Source organism: Girardinichthys multiradiatus, chromosome 18 (assembly GCF_021462225.1).
Source record: "Girardinichthys multiradiatus isolate DD_20200921_A chromosome 18, DD_fGirMul_XY1, whole genome shotgun sequence".
In the NCBI taxonomy this organism is placed as follows: Eukaryota; Metazoa; Chordata; class Actinopteri; order Cyprinodontiformes; family Goodeidae; genus Girardinichthys; species Girardinichthys multiradiatus.
In genome coordinates, this window is record NC_061810.1 from 17,948,142 (window position 1) to 17,966,551 (window position 18,410).

General features: G+C 41.5%; 1 protein-coding gene across 4 annotated transcripts in view; it reads right to left on the reverse strand.

Moving 5' to 3' along the window:
• The window catches only part of atm (ATM serine/threonine kinase), a 38,879-nt gene extending 20,493 nt beyond the window's left edge, over positions 1-18,386 (reverse strand). For 3 of the 4 annotated variants that reach the window (XR_007042463.1, XM_047392494.1, XM_047392493.1), the window contains exons 1-30: positions 18,239-18,383; positions 17,264-17,363; positions 17,029-17,147; positions 16,612-16,757; positions 15,815-15,979; positions 12,595-12,760; positions 12,264-12,502; positions 9,852-10,021; positions 9,548-9,726; positions 9,102-9,473; positions 8,779-8,979; positions 7,561-7,662; positions 7,164-7,401; positions 6,956-7,081; positions 6,720-6,845; positions 6,531-6,623; positions 6,259-6,448; positions 5,384-5,577; positions 5,239-5,318; positions 4,958-5,113; positions 4,703-4,778; positions 4,397-4,536; positions 4,014-4,131; positions 3,746-3,916; positions 3,460-3,635; positions 3,137-3,380; positions 1,179-1,294; positions 935-1,061; positions 651-850; positions 384-558 (exon numbers count right to left, since the gene is read on the reverse strand). Coding sequence is in view for 3 of the 4 variants with exons in the window: in XM_047392494.1 (XP_047248450.1) it covers positions 384-558; positions 651-850; positions 935-1,061; positions 1,179-1,294; positions 3,137-3,380; positions 3,460-3,635; positions 3,746-3,916; positions 4,014-4,131; positions 4,397-4,536; positions 4,703-4,778; positions 4,958-5,113; positions 5,239-5,318; positions 5,384-5,577; positions 6,259-6,448; positions 6,531-6,623; positions 6,720-6,845; positions 6,956-7,081; positions 7,164-7,401; positions 7,561-7,662; positions 8,779-8,979; positions 9,102-9,473; positions 9,548-9,726; positions 9,852-10,021; positions 12,264-12,502; positions 12,595-12,760; positions 15,815-15,979; positions 16,612-16,757; positions 17,029-17,147; positions 17,264-17,335 (4,677 nt within the window). In the remaining variant the exon portion in view is untranslated. Of the gene's footprint in view, positions 1-383; positions 559-650; positions 851-934; positions 1,062-1,178; positions 1,295-3,136; positions 3,381-3,459; positions 3,636-3,745; positions 3,917-4,013; positions 4,132-4,396; positions 4,537-4,702; positions 4,779-4,957; positions 5,114-5,238; positions 5,319-5,383; positions 5,578-6,258; positions 6,449-6,530; positions 6,624-6,719; positions 6,846-6,955; positions 7,082-7,163; positions 7,402-7,560; positions 7,663-8,778; positions 8,980-9,101; positions 9,474-9,547; positions 9,727-9,851; positions 10,022-12,263; positions 12,503-12,594; positions 12,761-15,814; positions 15,980-16,611; positions 16,758-17,028; positions 17,148-17,263; positions 17,364-18,238 lie in introns of all 4 variants that reach the window. The other variant, XM_047392496.1, reaches the window with a different exon arrangement.
• Positions 18,387-18,410: the final 24 nt, after the last annotated feature.

Consider the following 18,410-nt stretch of genomic DNA (forward strand, 5'->3'; position numbering starts at 1 on the left):
CCAAACAAATGTTTTTAGATTATTCCTCAATATTCCCAGTCTTTTGTTGGCCCTCTTCCAGCTTTTTGGGAACATGTTGCAACAATCAAATACAAAACAAGTCAATATTTACAGTTTATCAAAGTTTATCAATTTGAACATTAAATACCTTGTCTTTTTAGTGTATTCAATTGCATATAGGTTGAACAAGATTTGCAAATCATAGTTTTCCGTTTTTATTTACGTATTACACAACTTCATTGGAATTGGGGTTGTGTGTTTTGGTGAATTTGCCTACTGTTTCAGTAGTTAACACATTACTTATTTTTCAATATATATTCAGGCGTCTTGAAAACATACTCATGTGTTCCATCAAGTGTATAAAAAAATAATGGATCACCTACCTGCTGAGAAATAAAAGGCTGACTGGTCACCTGAGCCGTGAGAGTCCCCACAATGACCTGAAGGTGGCAGTCAAGAGCGTCATCGCAGAACTGCAGTGCTGCCTGACACACAGAGGTGAGCAGGCCGCAGCACAGAGAGAGGCTCCTGTTGGAAACCTCATCACACTGAAGTGGTCTGTGGTTCAGGGGGTACATAAAGCTGTTGAGGTTGTGGGTTTTGGAAATATACATCATATCACCCCCTTTTCTGTGTGAGGGTTCACAAACCTGCTGTTGACATGGTGGATGAGAGTGTAGATGATGTCTCTGAGGACGAAATCCAAGGCTCCTCCCAGACCATCCTTCACCTCCCTGAGAAGCAGGCTGACAAACAAATGATACATGAGGAGGATGCGGTGGCGTTCATAGCTGTTGGTCGCCTCGGCTGCTTTTTCACACACCGCCAGCAGGATCTTCTGGATGGAAATCTGCAAGCCCAGAGGCAGAGGAAGGGATTAACTTTCTTTTATATAAACAACAAAATCTGACTGACAGTAAATGAGCCACGGTACCGGGGTTTTAGACAGAATGGCCACCAGAGACCTATGGTTGGCGCCATGGCATTTGCTGAGATAGTCCAGAGTGGCTTTGATGACATACGAGCTGAAGTACGGTGGATTTGGTACGGGATCCAACTCTCTGTGGGACATAAAACTAATTTTATCATGTGCCATTCCAGTAAATTACCGGAATAAGAAATGAATGAAATGAAGTGGCAGAAGAAAATTATAGCGAATTCTATTAAAGGATAATTACCCAGTAAAATGTTTCAGGTCTCCTGTGTCTCCATCTGCTGCACCGCCTTCATACAGAGTCGTCAGCAGCTCCACTACGATGTCCGCCAAATTACTGTGAATCAGGCTGTCAATTTGCTGTGGGCAAATTTCCAAATGTGAGGAGAGTTCAGGACTCCGTGAGGACTTTTCTGAATATTTTCCTATTATAACATGGAGAATACTATAATTGTATCAGATTAGGCCAAGTTTACTGTATAGACTACCAACAGACACAATTCATGTCTGTTTCTCTTTCGTTGTTCAACACATCCCTCCAAATCACTGAATTCAGCTGTTCCAATCACTTTCATTGTGAAATCCAGCACCTGGGCATGCCGACTGCTTCTACAATCATTTGTGAAACAGTGGGTCGCCCTCAGGAGCTCAGTGGATTCCAGTTTGGTACAGTGATGGGATGTCACCGGTGCATTAAGTCCAGTTGTGAAATTTCCTCACCAGTAAATATTCCCCAGTCAACTGTTAGTGGTATTAGAACAAAGTGGAAGTAACTGGGAACAAAAGCATATCAGCCACAAAGTAGTAGACCATGTCAAAATCACATGGTGCTCAGAGGTTGCCATGTTCTGGAGTCAGTAGCTACAGACCTCCAAAGTTTATGTGGCCTTCAAATTAGCTCAAGAACAGTTTATAGAAAGCTGTTTTGGGTTTCTGTGACCGAGCAGCTTTACCCAAGCCTTCCAAAACCACCAGTACAAGACAAAGCATTGAATTCAGTGTTAATCCACCACTGTACTCTAGAGCAGTAAAGACTTGCTCTCTGGAAATCCAATGTACCGGTCTAGGTTGGGCAGCTGGCAAAAGGATGGCGCTTATCCGAGTGCAATATGTCAGGTGTTTTGTGCAAAGACAAGTATGGTGTGGTGCTTTTTTTCAGGAGTTAGGATTGACCCGTTAGTTCTAGTGAACTCTCAATGATTCAGCATACCAAGACATTTTAGACAATTTCATGGCCCCAACTTTGTGGGTAGTGCCGGTTCTTGCATGAATGGTGCCCAGGGCAAACACCAAATCCACACCAACCCACCCATCTCCAACAAAGCGAAATCCCTTGCAGCTCTATAGAAAACATGTCAGTTAGTCTCCCTATTCCCAGGAGCAAGCAGGGATGCACTCTCTATTGACCGCACAGGCATAACAGCAACAGAAAACCTGTTCACTGCGTGACTGACTGTATAGTTCTGTTACATTATTTATCTCATTCTCATACGTCCCTCTTTCTAATGCCACCCTGGGCAACTGCCTATATCACTTTCTGTGAGGATTCTCCCTTCCTGTTCCGAAGAGACGGGGCACTAGTCCGAAATGCCACGTCGGTACAAACATAAATGACAGAACCTGACAGAACTCATTGGGAATGAGATCAGAGACTGTGAGCCCGGAACATCTCGTCCAACAACAGTGTCCGACCTCACCAATTTACTCTTGTAAGAATGGTCAACAATTCCCATAAACAAACTCCTAAAACCTGTAGAATTGTAAGTCCTATGGATTAAGAATGTGACCCCATTTATAATCATATGTGTGAAGGCAGACGAGCAAATAGTTTTGGTAATATAGATCACATTTCATGATATTGTAATTCATTGAACTGCACTTGTATTTGACCAGGTGATCATTTCTTAGAGAAAACAAGTAGAAAATTGGCTGATCTGGACCCCTGGATGACTGATAAGTGCAACAATAATTTTAAATAATCCTTAACTAACTCAGAACCTATTAATTAAGAATAAACCTGGTTTCAATTGCTCTTTAGTCATGAATCTACAGGAATTGTTAATTTAAATTAGGAAGCCCCTACATTTCAATACTTTTATTTTTTACAAAAGAAAAATAACAGAAATAATTAAATAATACTAATAATAAAAAAACACTAAACAAAATAGGACGTTTAACGTTCTGTTTTACAGTCATCTTTACCTTTTTGCCCAGACAGCTGGCATCTGTGAGGAGGTCGTACACTCGGTGGGCCTTCTCTCTCTGCTGTGCGACCTGCGAGTCCTGGCCCTTTAAGGCGAAGTATGGCAGGATGTTCACCATCATCTTGGGGAAACAGTCGGCCAGTAAATGCCTCCAGTCCCTCTCGAGGCACCGGCCGATGGACTTCACCTGCTCGAAGTCGTCCAGGAAGACCAGGTGGGGGATCAGCATCTGGTAATAAGAGCTGAGGTGTGGAGGTAAGTGTGAGAAAACCTCTGTTTGTTTAAACCGACACATAAGTGAAAAATCATTCATTTTCTGACCTATAGAAATCTTTGACTGTGTTATGGTCCAGCAGGCTGTAGGGGAAAGATCCAAGAGTGTAGCGGTCATCAGACTGCCTCTGTGAGAGCCACTCTGCTACCAGGTAGTACAGGTGAGAAGTGATGAACGTTTTCACACTCCTGTAACTCTGCACTTTGGACACACTGCATAACATCTGCAAAAGAAAAACAAGCACAGCGGCAACTCTTCTCAGTTATAAAGATGGCAAGATGAAAAAGACTGAGTGGAGATAATTTATTTCAGTGCTGCGTGGAGACCTGTTACCTTTTTGATGAGGTCCTCCTCGACGTCATTCTCTTTGTAGGACTGGAAGAGAGCGAACAGACACTGTTTCTCACACACTGGGCTACAGCACAGCACCACAGACAGACTCCTCAGCAGGGTGGCTTTGCGGTTCAACGCTTCGTCCGGCTGGTCCTCTGAGGAGCTGCCCCTCTGTGTGTGATCACGCACAGGGGAACATGAGAAAACGCTTAACTTTAAAAAAACAAATTACAGTTCTTAATGCAAAGGCATTGCTGTACACTCTCACCGGAAGCTTCATCCCCTCCTGAGCCTTCAGGTAGATGTTCTCAAACGCTGCCTGTTGGTGTTTTAGTGGCAACATCTTCCTCTGATCTGGCTGATTTTGTCTCAAATCAAGAAACAGTCTGGATAAGGAGCAGAAAATGCCAAAGATCATTAAAACAATCTGATATTAAAACAGTTTATCATGTAAGAAGCTTATATATATTGAGAACACATATTCCAATTTATTGAATATGACTGTATATTTGCAAGCCCAGTCCATTTTCCCCATTTTGTAGAGCAAACCTGCCTCAAACACTACAAAGCAACCAGACCCACCATTACTGTTTTTCCAGTTTAGTCAGATTCACCATCAGTAAAAACAATGCTCATGTATCTGAAGTATACCTCTCCACAGACAGAGCTACCAGCATGCGGACTTGGTGGTTAGCATCTGCGAGATGAGATGGAAGAACGGACGATACAGGACAGTGCTGCGCTTCAGCTCCTCTGAGAGTTAGGATAGCCCAGTTACACAGAGGGTCAGCCTGAGAGTGAAAGGATGTAAAAAAATACAACTCTAAAACCTCTTTATGTGTTTTGTACTAAATTATATGTGTGGGGGATAGAATATATTTGGCTGTAATGTTTGGACTTTTTAGAGAATAGCATCCAAGTAAACTCTTCTTAAAGGTGACATCTCTGAGACTTTACCTCCAGCAAGGCGACGAGACACTGAACTAAAGCAGCTCGCACAGTCGCCACACATTTCCCCGTCTGGCTCAAGACACTGGAAAATAGCACAGTCGTAGCAGAAAGTAACACAAATATTAAGGACCTTTATCTTTAGCATCCATTTCTGTATCTTTAAACAGAATTCACACAAAAAGTTTTAAATTACATACGTTCTCTGTATAGATACATTTAAAAAAGAAATGTGTTGATGGTGCATAAAAAGAGGCTTCTTACCAGAAGCCAGACAGGACTTGTAGAAGAGATCCCTGTACATGTCTCATCTCCTCGGGTGTGTGACTGGTCTTCCCCAGGCTCTGTATGGAGGGTAACAAACTGAGCAGCACAGCAGCACAGATTTCCTGGTCCTGACGATACAAATAACACAAGTCCCTGGGGACAAAGAAAGATATGCAGCTTATTAAAACTGGGTTGAAAAGTGAATGCTGTTCACAGCTGGTCTGAAACCACACACAAAAAAATGTATTTTTGTTTTGGGGGGGGAAACATTTCCTCACGCAAGAGGTTGGAGCAGGGCATCAAACTCCTCTGGAGACAGCGAGTTCTCAGCAGGAAGCTTCTTCAATAGGACGAGATACTGAAACAGAAGCAGAGTTTAGCTAAAGCCGGTAACATTTATCGTCTAGGCTGACTGTTTCTCACCATGTTGAGGTGCAGAGCTTTGCTGAAGTCAATCTGCTTCAACAAGAGCAGCAGCCTGCGCCGCACCTCCTGAGGTTTAAAAAGGAGGCCGTGGAGGGGCAGGGCAGAGCCGCACTCACACAGGAACTCCAGGACTGCAAGGAGAGCCAGGTCCTGTTTTCCCTGATAGTCTTCTGTTAGCAGACTTTTGGCACCTGTTAGGAGTTAGAGCAATAAATTCTGCATCTGAAACTTTAAGGTTTTACCACCTGAACAATGCATTGTGCATTTTCTCTTGTTTACTCTCTTATAAAATAGAAAAGCGGATTGCACAAGAGCAAACCGACCGAGACACGTAAAATGCACCTTTTATCTGTGCACTCAACAAATTGGCCGCTGAAGGACAGTGACGAGGAGGAATTAATAGGTAGTCTAGAGAAGGTTCTCTGCTGAGAGGAGATCAAAGTTGAACATTTTGGCCTGCATGCAACTCTGCAAATTGTCCTGAACACATCATCCCAGCATGAAACATGCCGATGGCAGCATCAAGCTGTGGGGATACTTTTCTTCAGCAGGGACAGGTTAGCTGGTTCAGGGTAATTACAGGGCAGATCAAAAAGAAAACTAGTTACAGGCTGAAGAAAACTCGCAGCTGAGCTTCACCTTACCAGCAGGACAAGAAACCTGTTCATGCAACCAGAGCTGCCGTTGAATGAATGTGTTAAAATGGCACAGTCAAAGTCCAGACCAGAGGTCTAAATAGGTTTGGTAACTCAGAAAATAAAAATACAACACAGAAAAACAAAATTTAGCTACATATATCTCAAGCAGCTGCCTTTACAATATTAAAATATTCTAGCTGTAAAGTTCTCACTAAAGATTAGATCTTCTCCTACCTGGGCCACAGGAGGCGTCAGTGTTGTCCTCCTTCTGTCTGTGGCTCCCGTTGGTGCTGCTGTGGGCATCCTCGCCGTCTTCAAACAGGTCGATGTCGTTACTAGCTTGAGGATTTTTGGTTGTTTCACACTCATCATCCATTTGTTCATCATCAACTGTGACGCTGATACGCTTAGGAACGTTGTTCAACTGTGGAAAGACGAACATTTCAGAAAAACGGCTTCCAGTTTGTGAAATCCTTGTCTCAAGATCATCTGAGTTAGCCACATACCACATGCAGTTTGCAGAACTCTGCCAGCTCACTGAGTAGGCTGGCAGGCAGAGTCATTAGAAATAAACCTGAGGAGATTGATCCAGCTCGATCCTGTAGAATTAATGATTAGTTTACTCCTTTAAATCACTGAAACTCTTTAATTAATAAGGTTTTGATCAGAAACATCATAGTGGCACATGCAATCACCATGGGTTTTCTGCTGGTACACTGTGCACAAAGCTTCATTAGCGATCTTAGCGTGGACATGGGTCCCTCCTCACTCATTTTCATTTTCACGCTAGAAATAAACCCACTGAGGTCCTGGGCCACAGCCTGGTAACAAGAACAACATTAGGACCTTCGTGGTAATATTAAATCCTACTTTAGAAGCATGGAGGGAAATCACTTGAGACTAGACTGAATTGAAGTGAGTGAGACTAGACCTTTGCTTTGGTGAAAAGCTGTGAGCAACAGGCCTCCTCCTCTGTCAAAAGTCCTGCTGAGACGAAACCTGCCAGCACTCCTGTCAGCTGGCTGAAACAGCGCACCAAGCACTCAGGAGGGGTGGACTGAGACAACAGAAGATAAATCAGAAAAAGTGTTAGTTTGGAACACGGCTACAGGTTAAACACGCAAGGACACACTACTCACATCAGGAGAGCAGCTGAGCAAACTGTCGGCCATGGAAAGCAGGCTCTTCTCCAGCTTGTTTCTGAGGGCGGGGACAACGGCCAACTGAATGTCATCTGTCGCCGTCTTCACCGACTCATTATGGGTCGCCCTGATCTCTGACGGCAGCAGCGCGTTGAAGCTGAACTGCTGGTAAAATCTTTCAATGACTTCCAGCTTGTCTTTGGCATCGGATGAAACGTCTTCTTGAACAAAGGCACTAAAAGTAAAGCAGTGGGTTTAAACTGAGGTAAAGTTTCATGGCAGGTACTGGTTGCTTGTATACTGATTACAAATCTACCAATCTTCCAATCTACTACATCAATGTATATTTAACAAAGATAAAACTAAGACCTCCTCTTTTTTTTTTTTTTTTTACCTTTTTATCCCTTCAGCACCCAGCAGAAACTTCAGCCCAACTCTTGTGTCTTTGAAGGTCAGCGAAACCAGGATACTTGCTATAAGATTATGAGGAAAATCTCTGCAAACAAGAGTGCAAAAACCCATAAATACTTCAAAATGCAACACAAAATATTGATTTCACAGAAAATAAACAAGAACAGAAGACATCTGAACACATACAGTGATAAAAGTCAATCAACTAAAGTAGCCCTTAACAAAAGCCATAGTGTCTTTCAAAAGTACTAATATCCATTTAACGTTTTTCATGTTACTTCCACTCAATGTAGTTTATAAAGATTTAGCTTTGGTATTCGTTAAATAAAATTCAGTGCAGCTTTCAGAGGTCACCTGTTTAGTAAATAGAGGCCTCATAGATTGGTTGGAACATTACTTAATAAAAAGCATCATGAAGACATGAAGTTAAAGCAGGGTTAGGGTATAAAACTATTTAACAAACATATTGTCAAGTCGAAAGCTCCATGCTTTATATGCCCACTTCAGTGCGTCATCTAAATATGGCACAACTGCAAACTGATCAAGGCCAAGCACATCCGCCAATATGCAGAGTAACATTATAATCAGAGAGGCAGCCACCAGGCCCGTGGTAACTCTGGGGAAGTTGCAGAGATCTACAATTCAGGCTAGGCAATCACTTGACAAGACAGCTACCGGTTGTGCACTCTGCAAATCTGGCTTTTAGGAAAACGAAGCAAGGAGAAAGTGACAGTGAAAAGAAAACCAAATTAAGTTCTGTTTAAAGTCATTTTGGAGTACATGCAAATCGCCATCTGAGGTAAAAACCTAACGCTGCACATCATCATGACCACACTGTCCTTACTGTGACACATGGGGGTGGCAGAATCATGATGTGGGAAAACTCTTTCTTAGCAGGAACATAGTAGCTGCTCAGAGCTGATGGAAGGATGGATGGCGCTGCAAACAGGATAATCTAGGAGGAAATCGTGTTACAGGCTGCAAAAGATTTCAAACCAGAGGGAAGGTTCACCTTCCAGCACAGGACAAAAACCCTAAACCTAGAGTTGAGTGAGCTGAAATTAAATAAAAATCCCCATTAAATAGAAAATTATGGTTGTAGCATGACAAAATAATTAAAGTTCTAGAGGTATAAACACTTTTGCAAGGCACTATACTCTCTATTTAAATGTTAAAAAGAGAGGGTATAAAAAAAAGCAACCTGCAGATAATGGGGTGAGGTGTGCAGCTATCCTCCATCTCATCATTCTGGTCACTCATCAGCAGCCAGGCTATGAGGCTCTCCTTCAGGTTAGGTGAAGTCCCCTCTGGGGTTAACATGAAGTCAAAACCTGAACTAGATGCAACACTCTTTGGGATGGGGCATGTCAGCATGGCCTGGGCAAGACAGAGTGCAGAGCTCCTGCAAAAAGAGGAGATAGAAAATATATAGATATGCCAAATGTACAGATAAACTCATCTAAATATTAGGTATAAATCGAGAGTAACTGTAGTATTAAACAAAGAAACAACACTGGGACTCACTGGGTTGGTTTGCATGCAGATGGACGGAAGAGTTTCCAAAACTCCCTGTCCATATCGATCAGCCCCCCATGGACGATGGAGGCCAGCAGGTCTAGACTGAGGGACTCCGTATGAGGCGAACTGACCCCACGCAACACATGGGGCCATATCCGAACCCAGAGCCTGCCCAGCTCTGCCCTGTAGACCTGAGCTCTCTGAGAGATGTGGGCCTGGCAGTGGGCCACCTCCCTTAGGCAGCGCAGCACGTATGGCCCCCTGTTGCCTCTCTGCTGCTCTGCTAGGAGCTGATACAACACTGACAGCAGCTGGACCAGCTCCTTAGCGGGCACTGTGGATGGGTACTTCGAGGTAAGCACTGCAGCAATCTGCAGCCTGAGAAAAGAAAACATAAGTTTGAAATTTTACATATGAAATATTTTTTATTAACTGCTTTGTGATTTTCATACCATGGTATAACATCAAAGTCACTCTGCTGGGGTTGCAGATGGTCACGGAGTACGTCCCAGCCCATTTCAACGCGCCGTCGCTTGCTGGCAGCTCCCTGGGTGGGACTGGCCATCTGTGTGCTTCTGAGGGAGGCTTGCGTGACCTCCAACACATGGGCATCACTGTCATCGCTGAACAGCTTTGGGACAAACACACAAAATGAAAACATTTACTATACATATATTGGATTGTAACTTGAAACCCAAATCTGATTTACTCATTGCGTAGATGAAATGATTGCAGAGTGGAAGCGACGTTTCTTACCAGGTGACAGATGTCGGCGGTGAGTTCAATGAGGTTGTCTTTCACAGCTATGTGTCTGGTCCCTGTGACGTACTTCCCCCTGCTGCCAATGTGGCTGATCTCTCTGACCAAAGTGTCGTACAGGCTGTACAGCAGACTGCCCCATCTGGTCCACTGCTCTGCATGAGCACCTAAAAAAACCAAAAAAACAAAGATTACCCATCATTTAGGGTTGTGTGATGACTGACAATTGGAAATTCTTTTTAATCACATTTCCGGTACTGTAAAACATAATTTTAATGCAAATTTCAGAGTCAGGGTATTGTTTTTGATAAATTGGTTTTATAAACAATGCTCCAAACTAATCCTGATATCAGACTTAAAACATATAAAACATCTGTCGATAAGATGCAGAAATTCTTCTGCTACAGAGCAGCTACATCTGAACTACAAACTGTTGAGAGGAAGAGGTGGGGTAATTGACTTCATATAATGAAGCTGCAGATTTTTTGGCATGCCAAGCATTGGTAAATAGGTCTAGAAAGCCTTTACATTCACTGACAGAATCACCCGGCAACTGTGATTTCAAGTGGGCTTTCTGCTGGATATGAACAGCGTGCATTACAATCGCAACATAGAGCTGCACCCTAGGAGCTTTACATGCTTCAAATTATAAGCCCTGCCCCTTTTATTCTGCAATTGTAGCAACATGAACTGAAAGCTCACACACTTGTGACACAGGATAAAATCTTGTTATGATGTGGAAGGACAAAGCGATCTGTAATTGGGGGGGTTTGTGGTTTCACGTTTATTATACAACTATGATGTTAAAGGGGCTACAACTTAAGGAGCAATTTCTCTGTGTATTTTCCATTATATAAATATTCATGTCTTCCAACAGGCTGTCAACATTTCTAAATCCTACATGTTTCATGCCAGGTATAGATTTCCTGTATACAGATTATAAAAAGACTATGTATATTTTATTTTCTAACTATGAATCCTTTTTTTATCTTCTCTCAGATTATGTTCAGACCAAAAAATGTCCCCTGAAGCAACTAAAGACTATAGTGACTGGTGAATGGATCCATTGTGTCAGACAAATATCCAGTCTATGAAGGAGTTTAGTATCAGGTCCAACAAATGGATTCAATCCTGCTCACATCTAGTTATAACCCTGTATTTTACTACATTACAACTTTTAAAAAATGACCAAAAATTAGCTGAAATAGTTTGTAAATTACAGTGCATCCCATATTTTATTGACAGAAAACTTTACCTGGACATAACTCAGAATTACATTGTTTTACCCCATAACTCTCAACTAGTTTTCTTGAGACATTTTCTTGATCAGATGTCACTTCATAGATCAGGAATAATTTGTGTCAAAGATCACATGTGGAGTTCATCAAGGCTATGTTTTGGGGTCAGTCTTATTCAACATCTTTATGAATGTTAAATCTATTTCTTGGCTCAAGTTATGGAGTACTACAACATCTTTGACCACGTGTTTGCTGATGATGCACAAATTCATATTTCACCACAAAACCATAGTCTACTACAGTCACTAAGTCAGTATGTTCAAAATATAAGTGAACGGATGGGTTAGAATTTCCTCCAGCTTAATGTTATCGTTATGGTTATTGTTTTGGGGTCAGAAATGTAAGATTAGAAGTGAGCACTCAGCTCAATTAATACAGGCTAAATACCATAGCTCATACAAGAAACCTAAGTGTTGCTATAAGCCAAGACCATTTTTTATGTTACAATTCACTGAAAGTCTACAAGTTAATCAGCCTAAAACCATGTTCACAAAATTGTCAGAATAAAATGATTCAAAACAGGACACAGAAAAAATGGGTCATGCTTTAATTCAATTTTCTGCAGATTAGATTATTGTAGTGGTGTGTTTACTAGTTTCTGCAAAAAAGAAGCTCAACCAAAATGCTGCAGTCAGAGTCCTGACCAAAACTAGGTAAAAGGACCATGTCAAACTGGTCCTAAAACCAGCACACTGGCTGCCTGTTCTGAAAAGCACAGCTTTTAAAATTTTATTATTAGTCTATAAATCACTGAATGTTGTAGGCTTAAATGCATTTCCACCAATCACGTATGAATTATGTAGACCCCTCAGTGTACATAGAGCCACTTTGAGATGCTTAATGTTTGCTATGATTCTTTTAATGTTTTTCTTGTTTTATGTAATTTCCTTTACCTGTATTCCTTTTATTTTCCTGTAAAACACTTTGAAATACCTCTTGTGTGAATGATGCTTTATAAATACACTTGCCTAAAGGGTGCAACTGTATCTATAAAGATCAATTGAAATAAAAGGACAACGGGAAAACCACGTGTAGCACACTGAACCTTGCGGCTAAAGTTTCAACTCCTCTGGAAGAATCTTTTTCCTTTTAAAATGAAACATCACTGAACCTGCGTCTTGTGTCTTGGCTCCCTTCGGATGGTGGACACGGAGCTGCAGGTTGAAGAACTCCACGATCTCCTCCTTAAGGTTCGCACTCGGCCTCATGCCCGCCCAGACGTTCAGTAAAGAGGGAAGAAGCTCCTCACCGAGACGGCAAACTCTCATCCGACAGTTCATGGCGGCAGATCTCAGGAAGATGTTCAGAGCAGAGACGAGATGCTCCAGGACACTGTGGTGTTTCTCCTGCCTGACAGGAAACATGTGCGTGAGGTTTAGCACCGGTACAATCACAGTTTACAACAGAACATAACTAAAACGTATGTATCAGGCAGTTTTTACCTTGCGTTAAGCATTGCTTTAGAGAAGAAGCTGAACAAAGAGTCATTGAATCCCTCGGCCTGTGTGCAGCAGCCCTTCACCACTGCGTAGATGACTCTGCTCAGCAGCACACGGTTGATGGATTTGAAGGAAGAGCTGAACAAGCCGCAATACAACTCCAAAAGACCTTTTAAAAAAGTAAGAACACAAATACACCATCCTTTTCAATCAATGTTTAACACTGAAAAAAAGATAACTGATGACAACTTGGGGTCCACACCAGGAAGCTGATTCAACATATCCAGGGTACATTATGTGTTAACATTAAACTGCTCTCAGATCAGTTCTGTGGATCCAGTGAGGTGATCCGCCTCTGTTATAGTCACACTAGAGTTAAAAGTAACCATTTTGGCAAATTTACTGATTTGGAGCCTCAGAGGTCAAACAAAAAAAATATTTCTAAGTTTTATAAGATGTATAATGAAACTTTACAAAAACCACAAACTAAACAAAAACTACTTCAGATGCAGACTTTTCAGATTCAGGCTCACAGATATGTTAGTTTCTACACTTATAGAGCTATCTGTGTGTATTCATTTTAAACTATATGTAAGTTAAGCCAGAAATTATTCATACCCCCGGCAAATTTAGGGTAAAAGTAATCTTTGGATTTTACCAACATGGTCCTTTGCACTGGAAGCATTTTTAAATACTCAGATTAGGATGAAGGTGGGGAGGTCTTCCAGCCTCAAAGACTTAGAGCTCATCACCAAAGACAAATGGTCAAAATACCAGAGGAAACATCCAAAAAGCTGGTCAGCAATTATAAGCAGGCTTTGAATGCTGTAAGGCCACAAAGGAATTTTCTATTGATTGTTGAGAAGGGTATAAATCATTTTCGATATTGTATTTTTTTTAATTAAATGTAAATAATAATAGATTTTTTTTTCTACATTGATACTCCTCTTACATTGTCTTATTATACAGGTCCTTCTCAAAATATTAGCATATTGTGATAAAGTTCATTATTTTTCATAATGTCATGATGAAAATTTAACATTCATATATTTTAGATTCATTGCACACTAACTGAAATATTTCAGGTCTTTTATTGTCTTAATACGGATGATTGTGGCATAAAGCTCATGAAAACCCAAAATTCCTATCTCACAAAATTAGCATATCATTAAAAGGGTCTCTAAACGAGCTATGAACCTAATCATCTGAATCAACGAGTTAACTCTAAACACCTGCAAAAGATTCCTGAGGCCTTTAAAACTCCCAGCCTGGTTCATCACTCAAAACCCCAATCATGGTTAAGACTGCCGACCTGACTGCTGTCCAGAAGGCCACTATTGACACCCTCAAGCAAGAGGGTAAGACACAGAAAGACATTTCTGAACGAATAGGCTGTTCCCAGAGTGCTGTATCAAGGCACCTCAGTGGGAAGTCTGTGGGAAGGAAAAAGTGTGGCAGAAAACGCTGCACAACAAGAAGAGGTGACCGGACCCTGAGGAAGACTGTGGAGAAGGGCCGATTCCAGACCTTGGGGGACCTGCGGAAGCAGTGGACTGAGTCTGGAGTAGAAACATCCAGAACCACCGTGCACAGGCGTGTGCAGGAAATGGGCTACAGGTGCCGCATTCCCCAGGTCAAGCCACTTTTGAACCAGAAACAGCGGCAGAAGCGCCTGACCTGGGCTACAGAGAAGCAGCACTGGACTGTTGCTCAGTGGTCCAAAGTACTTTTTTTGGATGAAAGCAAATTCTGCATGTCATTCGGAAATCAAGGTGCCAGAGTCTGGAGGAAGACTGGGGAGAAGGAAATGCCAAAATGCCAGAAGTCCAGTGTCAAGTACCCACAGTCAGTAATGGTCTGGGTTGCCGTGTCAGCTGCTGGTGTTGGTCCACTGTGTTTTATCAAGGGCAGGGTCAATGCAGCTAGCTATCAGGAGATTTTGGAGCACTTCATGCTTCCATCTGCTGAAAAGCTTTCTGGAGAGGAAGATTTCATTTTTCAGCACGACCTGGCACCTGCTCACAGTGCCAAAACCACTGGTAAATGGTTTACTGACCATGGTATCACTGTGCTCAATTGGCCTGCCAACTCTCCTGACCTGAACCCCATAGAGAATCTGTGGGATATTGTGAAGAGAACGTTGAGAGACTCAAGACCCAACACTCTGGATGAGCTAAAGGCCGCTATCGAAGCATCCTGGGCCTCCATAAGACCTCAGCAGTGCCACAGGCTGATTGCCTCCATGCCACGCCGCATTGAAGCAGTCATTTCTGCCAAAGGATTCCTGACCAAGTATTGAGTGCATAACTGTACATGATTATTTGAAGGTTGACGTTTTTTGTATTAAAAACACTTTTCTTTTATTGGTCGGATGAAATATGCTAATTTTGTGAGATAGAAATTTTGGGTTTTCATGAGCTGTATGCCAAAATCATCCGTATTAAGACAATAAAAGACCTGAAATATTTCAGTTAGTGTGCAATGAATCTAAAATATATGAATGTTACATTTTCATCATTACATTATGGAAAATAATGAACTTTATCACAATATGCTAATATTTTGAGAAGGACCTGTATGTTGACATATTCCCATGAGAAACAAACTTCTTGGTTGGAAAAAAAAAGTTTTAAATCAAAATCTGCCAGTGGTATGAATATTTTTCTCAACTATATGGCTTAGTGTGAAGAGGATGAGTTTTAGGACTTTATTCATACCCGCGGATCCACTGAGAGCCAAAAACACATATGGACTATACTGGATGTTTGTATTTGAGATTTGTGAAAAGGTTTAATTGTAAGCATGAAATTTCTAAGCCTACAACTCCTAACATTTTATGAAGGAGGTTTGGAAGTGAATATGAATGCATGGGACAGATGTGTGCTCAGTGCACTGTATGAGATTACTGCAGAAGTTTTACATTTTGTATTGGCAAATGAATTGAAATTTGCTGTGTATTTTATAAGGTCAACAGAAACTATCTTTGGAGTGATCAGGTTTAGAGTTTTTCTTCATTTTAAGATGATGCTTGCATGATTCAAGCAGTATCGATAATCTTTACATTTTGACAGGGTTCTGGGATTTCTCACATTTTTCATACACATTTGGTGAAAAGTGAAGCAGCTCTGCGGTGCTAAAAACCTTGCTGACCTTGATGTCTTAAGAAGGAACCGGTCCCACTTCTTAATAAGGCCCGTCAGAATAAGATCAATAAGCCACTTACTCTGCCACTCCTGCCGAGAGATGTCGCACCAGTACTTTCGGACAGAGAGGATGTCCTTTAAAAGGAGGCTGCTGTAATTCTCTCCATACGCTGAGCAGCAAAATGAACTCTGCAGCACCTCTATCACGTGTCTCAGCAGATCGCTGCGTTTTAGACGAGGCCCACCTGCAACCAAAGGAGACCCTGAACTGCAGTCCATATTGCATCTTCAAAGATTTTAGTTTTACAGTGCCTTGCCAAAGTATTTACTCCCCTGGAATGTTTTGACAGTTTGTCGCTTTTGACTTCAATGTTTTTATTGAGGTTTTAAGAGTTAGACCAACAGAGAGTAGCACACAAGTCAAAAGGAAATCGATGCCTGCTTTAAATAACACTCAACTTTTTGGCCTACATGCTAACATGTGTGGCAGAAAACTAACTCCGTTGCACCCTGTAGTGAAACTTCTTAGAGGCTTTCAAAAGGCTTTAGACTGAGGCAGAGGTTCCCCTTTCAGCAGAACGACTTTAAACGTACACACAACGGTGCAATGGAGTCATTTCGATCAAATCATTGTCATGTGTTAGAACGGTCCAGCCAAAGTCAAGACATAAATCCAATTTGGACATGCTTGAATGAAATACATTAAAGTTTGTGGTTGTAACATGATAAAATAAAAAGTGGTAGAAGGTTTGGAAGCTAGGTTACGTAATAAAATTTTGTTTTTATGTATGCCTCAAATACTTTCCATGAAGACCATTGTATCTAAGCTCGTTTAATTTTAAACTACAAACGGACAAGCTGAAGACTTTGCCCTTACGTTTGTTTGCATGGCGAATGAAGAATTTGACCAAGCTGCACGTTTCGGCCATCTTTTTCTGCCGCGTGGCCAATGTAGTCGCTGTGACATTGGATTTGCTCGACTGCAGGCTCTCAGTCTCCTTCTGGATAAAACGCTGCAGGAATCTAATGAGAAAAATAAACTGGATTGAGCAAAACAACAATGAGTCTTAATTTTACAAAGTATTTCCCTAGAGTAGATTAAGAAATGTAGCTGAAGGAAAAAGTAAAAAGATGATAGAAGTAGAAAGATGATTTGATAATGTGATTCGAGTGTCTTAGGAGAGTATTGAAAGCAAAACAGGACTAAAGTTTAACAGCGTGCAAAAAAAAAAAAAAACATCCCAGTACTAAGAAACAATCCATCATAGATACCCAATTTTCTGTAGAGATTTACCTGAAAACAGCATCCCATGTGAGCTGATTGGAGCTATTAGCTTTAGTCCCAGAGTTACGATCCAATTCTTGAATGACCTCTTCAGATCGAATGAGTCTTCTGAAGCGTTCAGTTTCTTTCTAGTTCCACAACGGAGGTAACAAAATAAGTGACAAATTAGCTGATGCTGTTGCAAAAAAAAAAAAAAATCTAATTAGTTAATTAGTTTTCATAGTTTTTTTTCAAGTTTGTTTACCTTCCTTTCTGTAGCCTTGTCACTTTCCAAGCCTCTGCAGCAGGCCAGGAGATCATGAAGAACCAGACTCATTGTGGCATCGGTTTATAGACTGCTGTACCTGTAGGGACCAACACCCTTACTACTAATATACTACAGATCCAAGGCTCCACCTCTACTATGGAAAACAAACCACACCCGAGCATGTTGCTGCAACTGAAGGATGGCCTGTTTCCATAGAAACAGAGAAGAGGGGGAACCAGAGAGGCTAAGCATGTATCATTGCAAACTACAGATCAGCCTGTGCTCTGTAACAACGTAACGAAAACATCATCACCAACTGAAAGGTCAGGAGTCCCGGGGTCTTAAACTCTTATGATTGGCTCAAGGGGAAAGTGTAAAGGAAGACAGGGAAGCTGATATCCCTGTGGCATTCCCACTTGATTAGAAGGGCAGAATAGTTGCTTTAAATGGGAGCGCCGCATGAAAAAGGCAAAAAAGTCACATAGGATTCAATTTTATTAAACTGTTGATCTGGATAAAATCACTCAGAATGTATGAGATGTTTATTATTAATTTTAAATAGACCATAGACAATAAGTTGAGCACAACTTCCTGTGCAGGTAAATGACAAACAAAATATACAGAGGAGTTATAAGTACAGAGGATGAGCACTTCCGATCTGTCACTAGGAAGCCACAAATTCACAGCAGATCTGTGGTGAAATGGGAGTAATCTGCTGTGGGCTTTTAAGTGGAAACTATCACCGTCAGAGATGGGCAATCTAAATCAATCTTTTAGCAGGCAAACAACAGTCCTCTCTAAATTACTTGTAATATATATATATATATAAAGGTTTAAATACGCATTATGCCAATAAAAAAAAATCTGCACACGCAATCTGATGCATGGAGACAAACGACAATCGAAACAAACTCTGAAGTGGATTTACGGAGCTCCATTTTAAACTTTCACTCTCTCTGCATGCTCACTGACCTCCCTGGTCTGCACCGACTGTAGTCCTCAAGCTGTTACTCGATCAGGTGCAGAAGATAGATGAGGTTTTACACTTCATTCTAAAACTACTATGCCTTCTTGACGTGCATCCACAACTCATCCACACTCACGCAAGTCACGCAAGGCATATTCCCGCCCCAGGATAAATGCT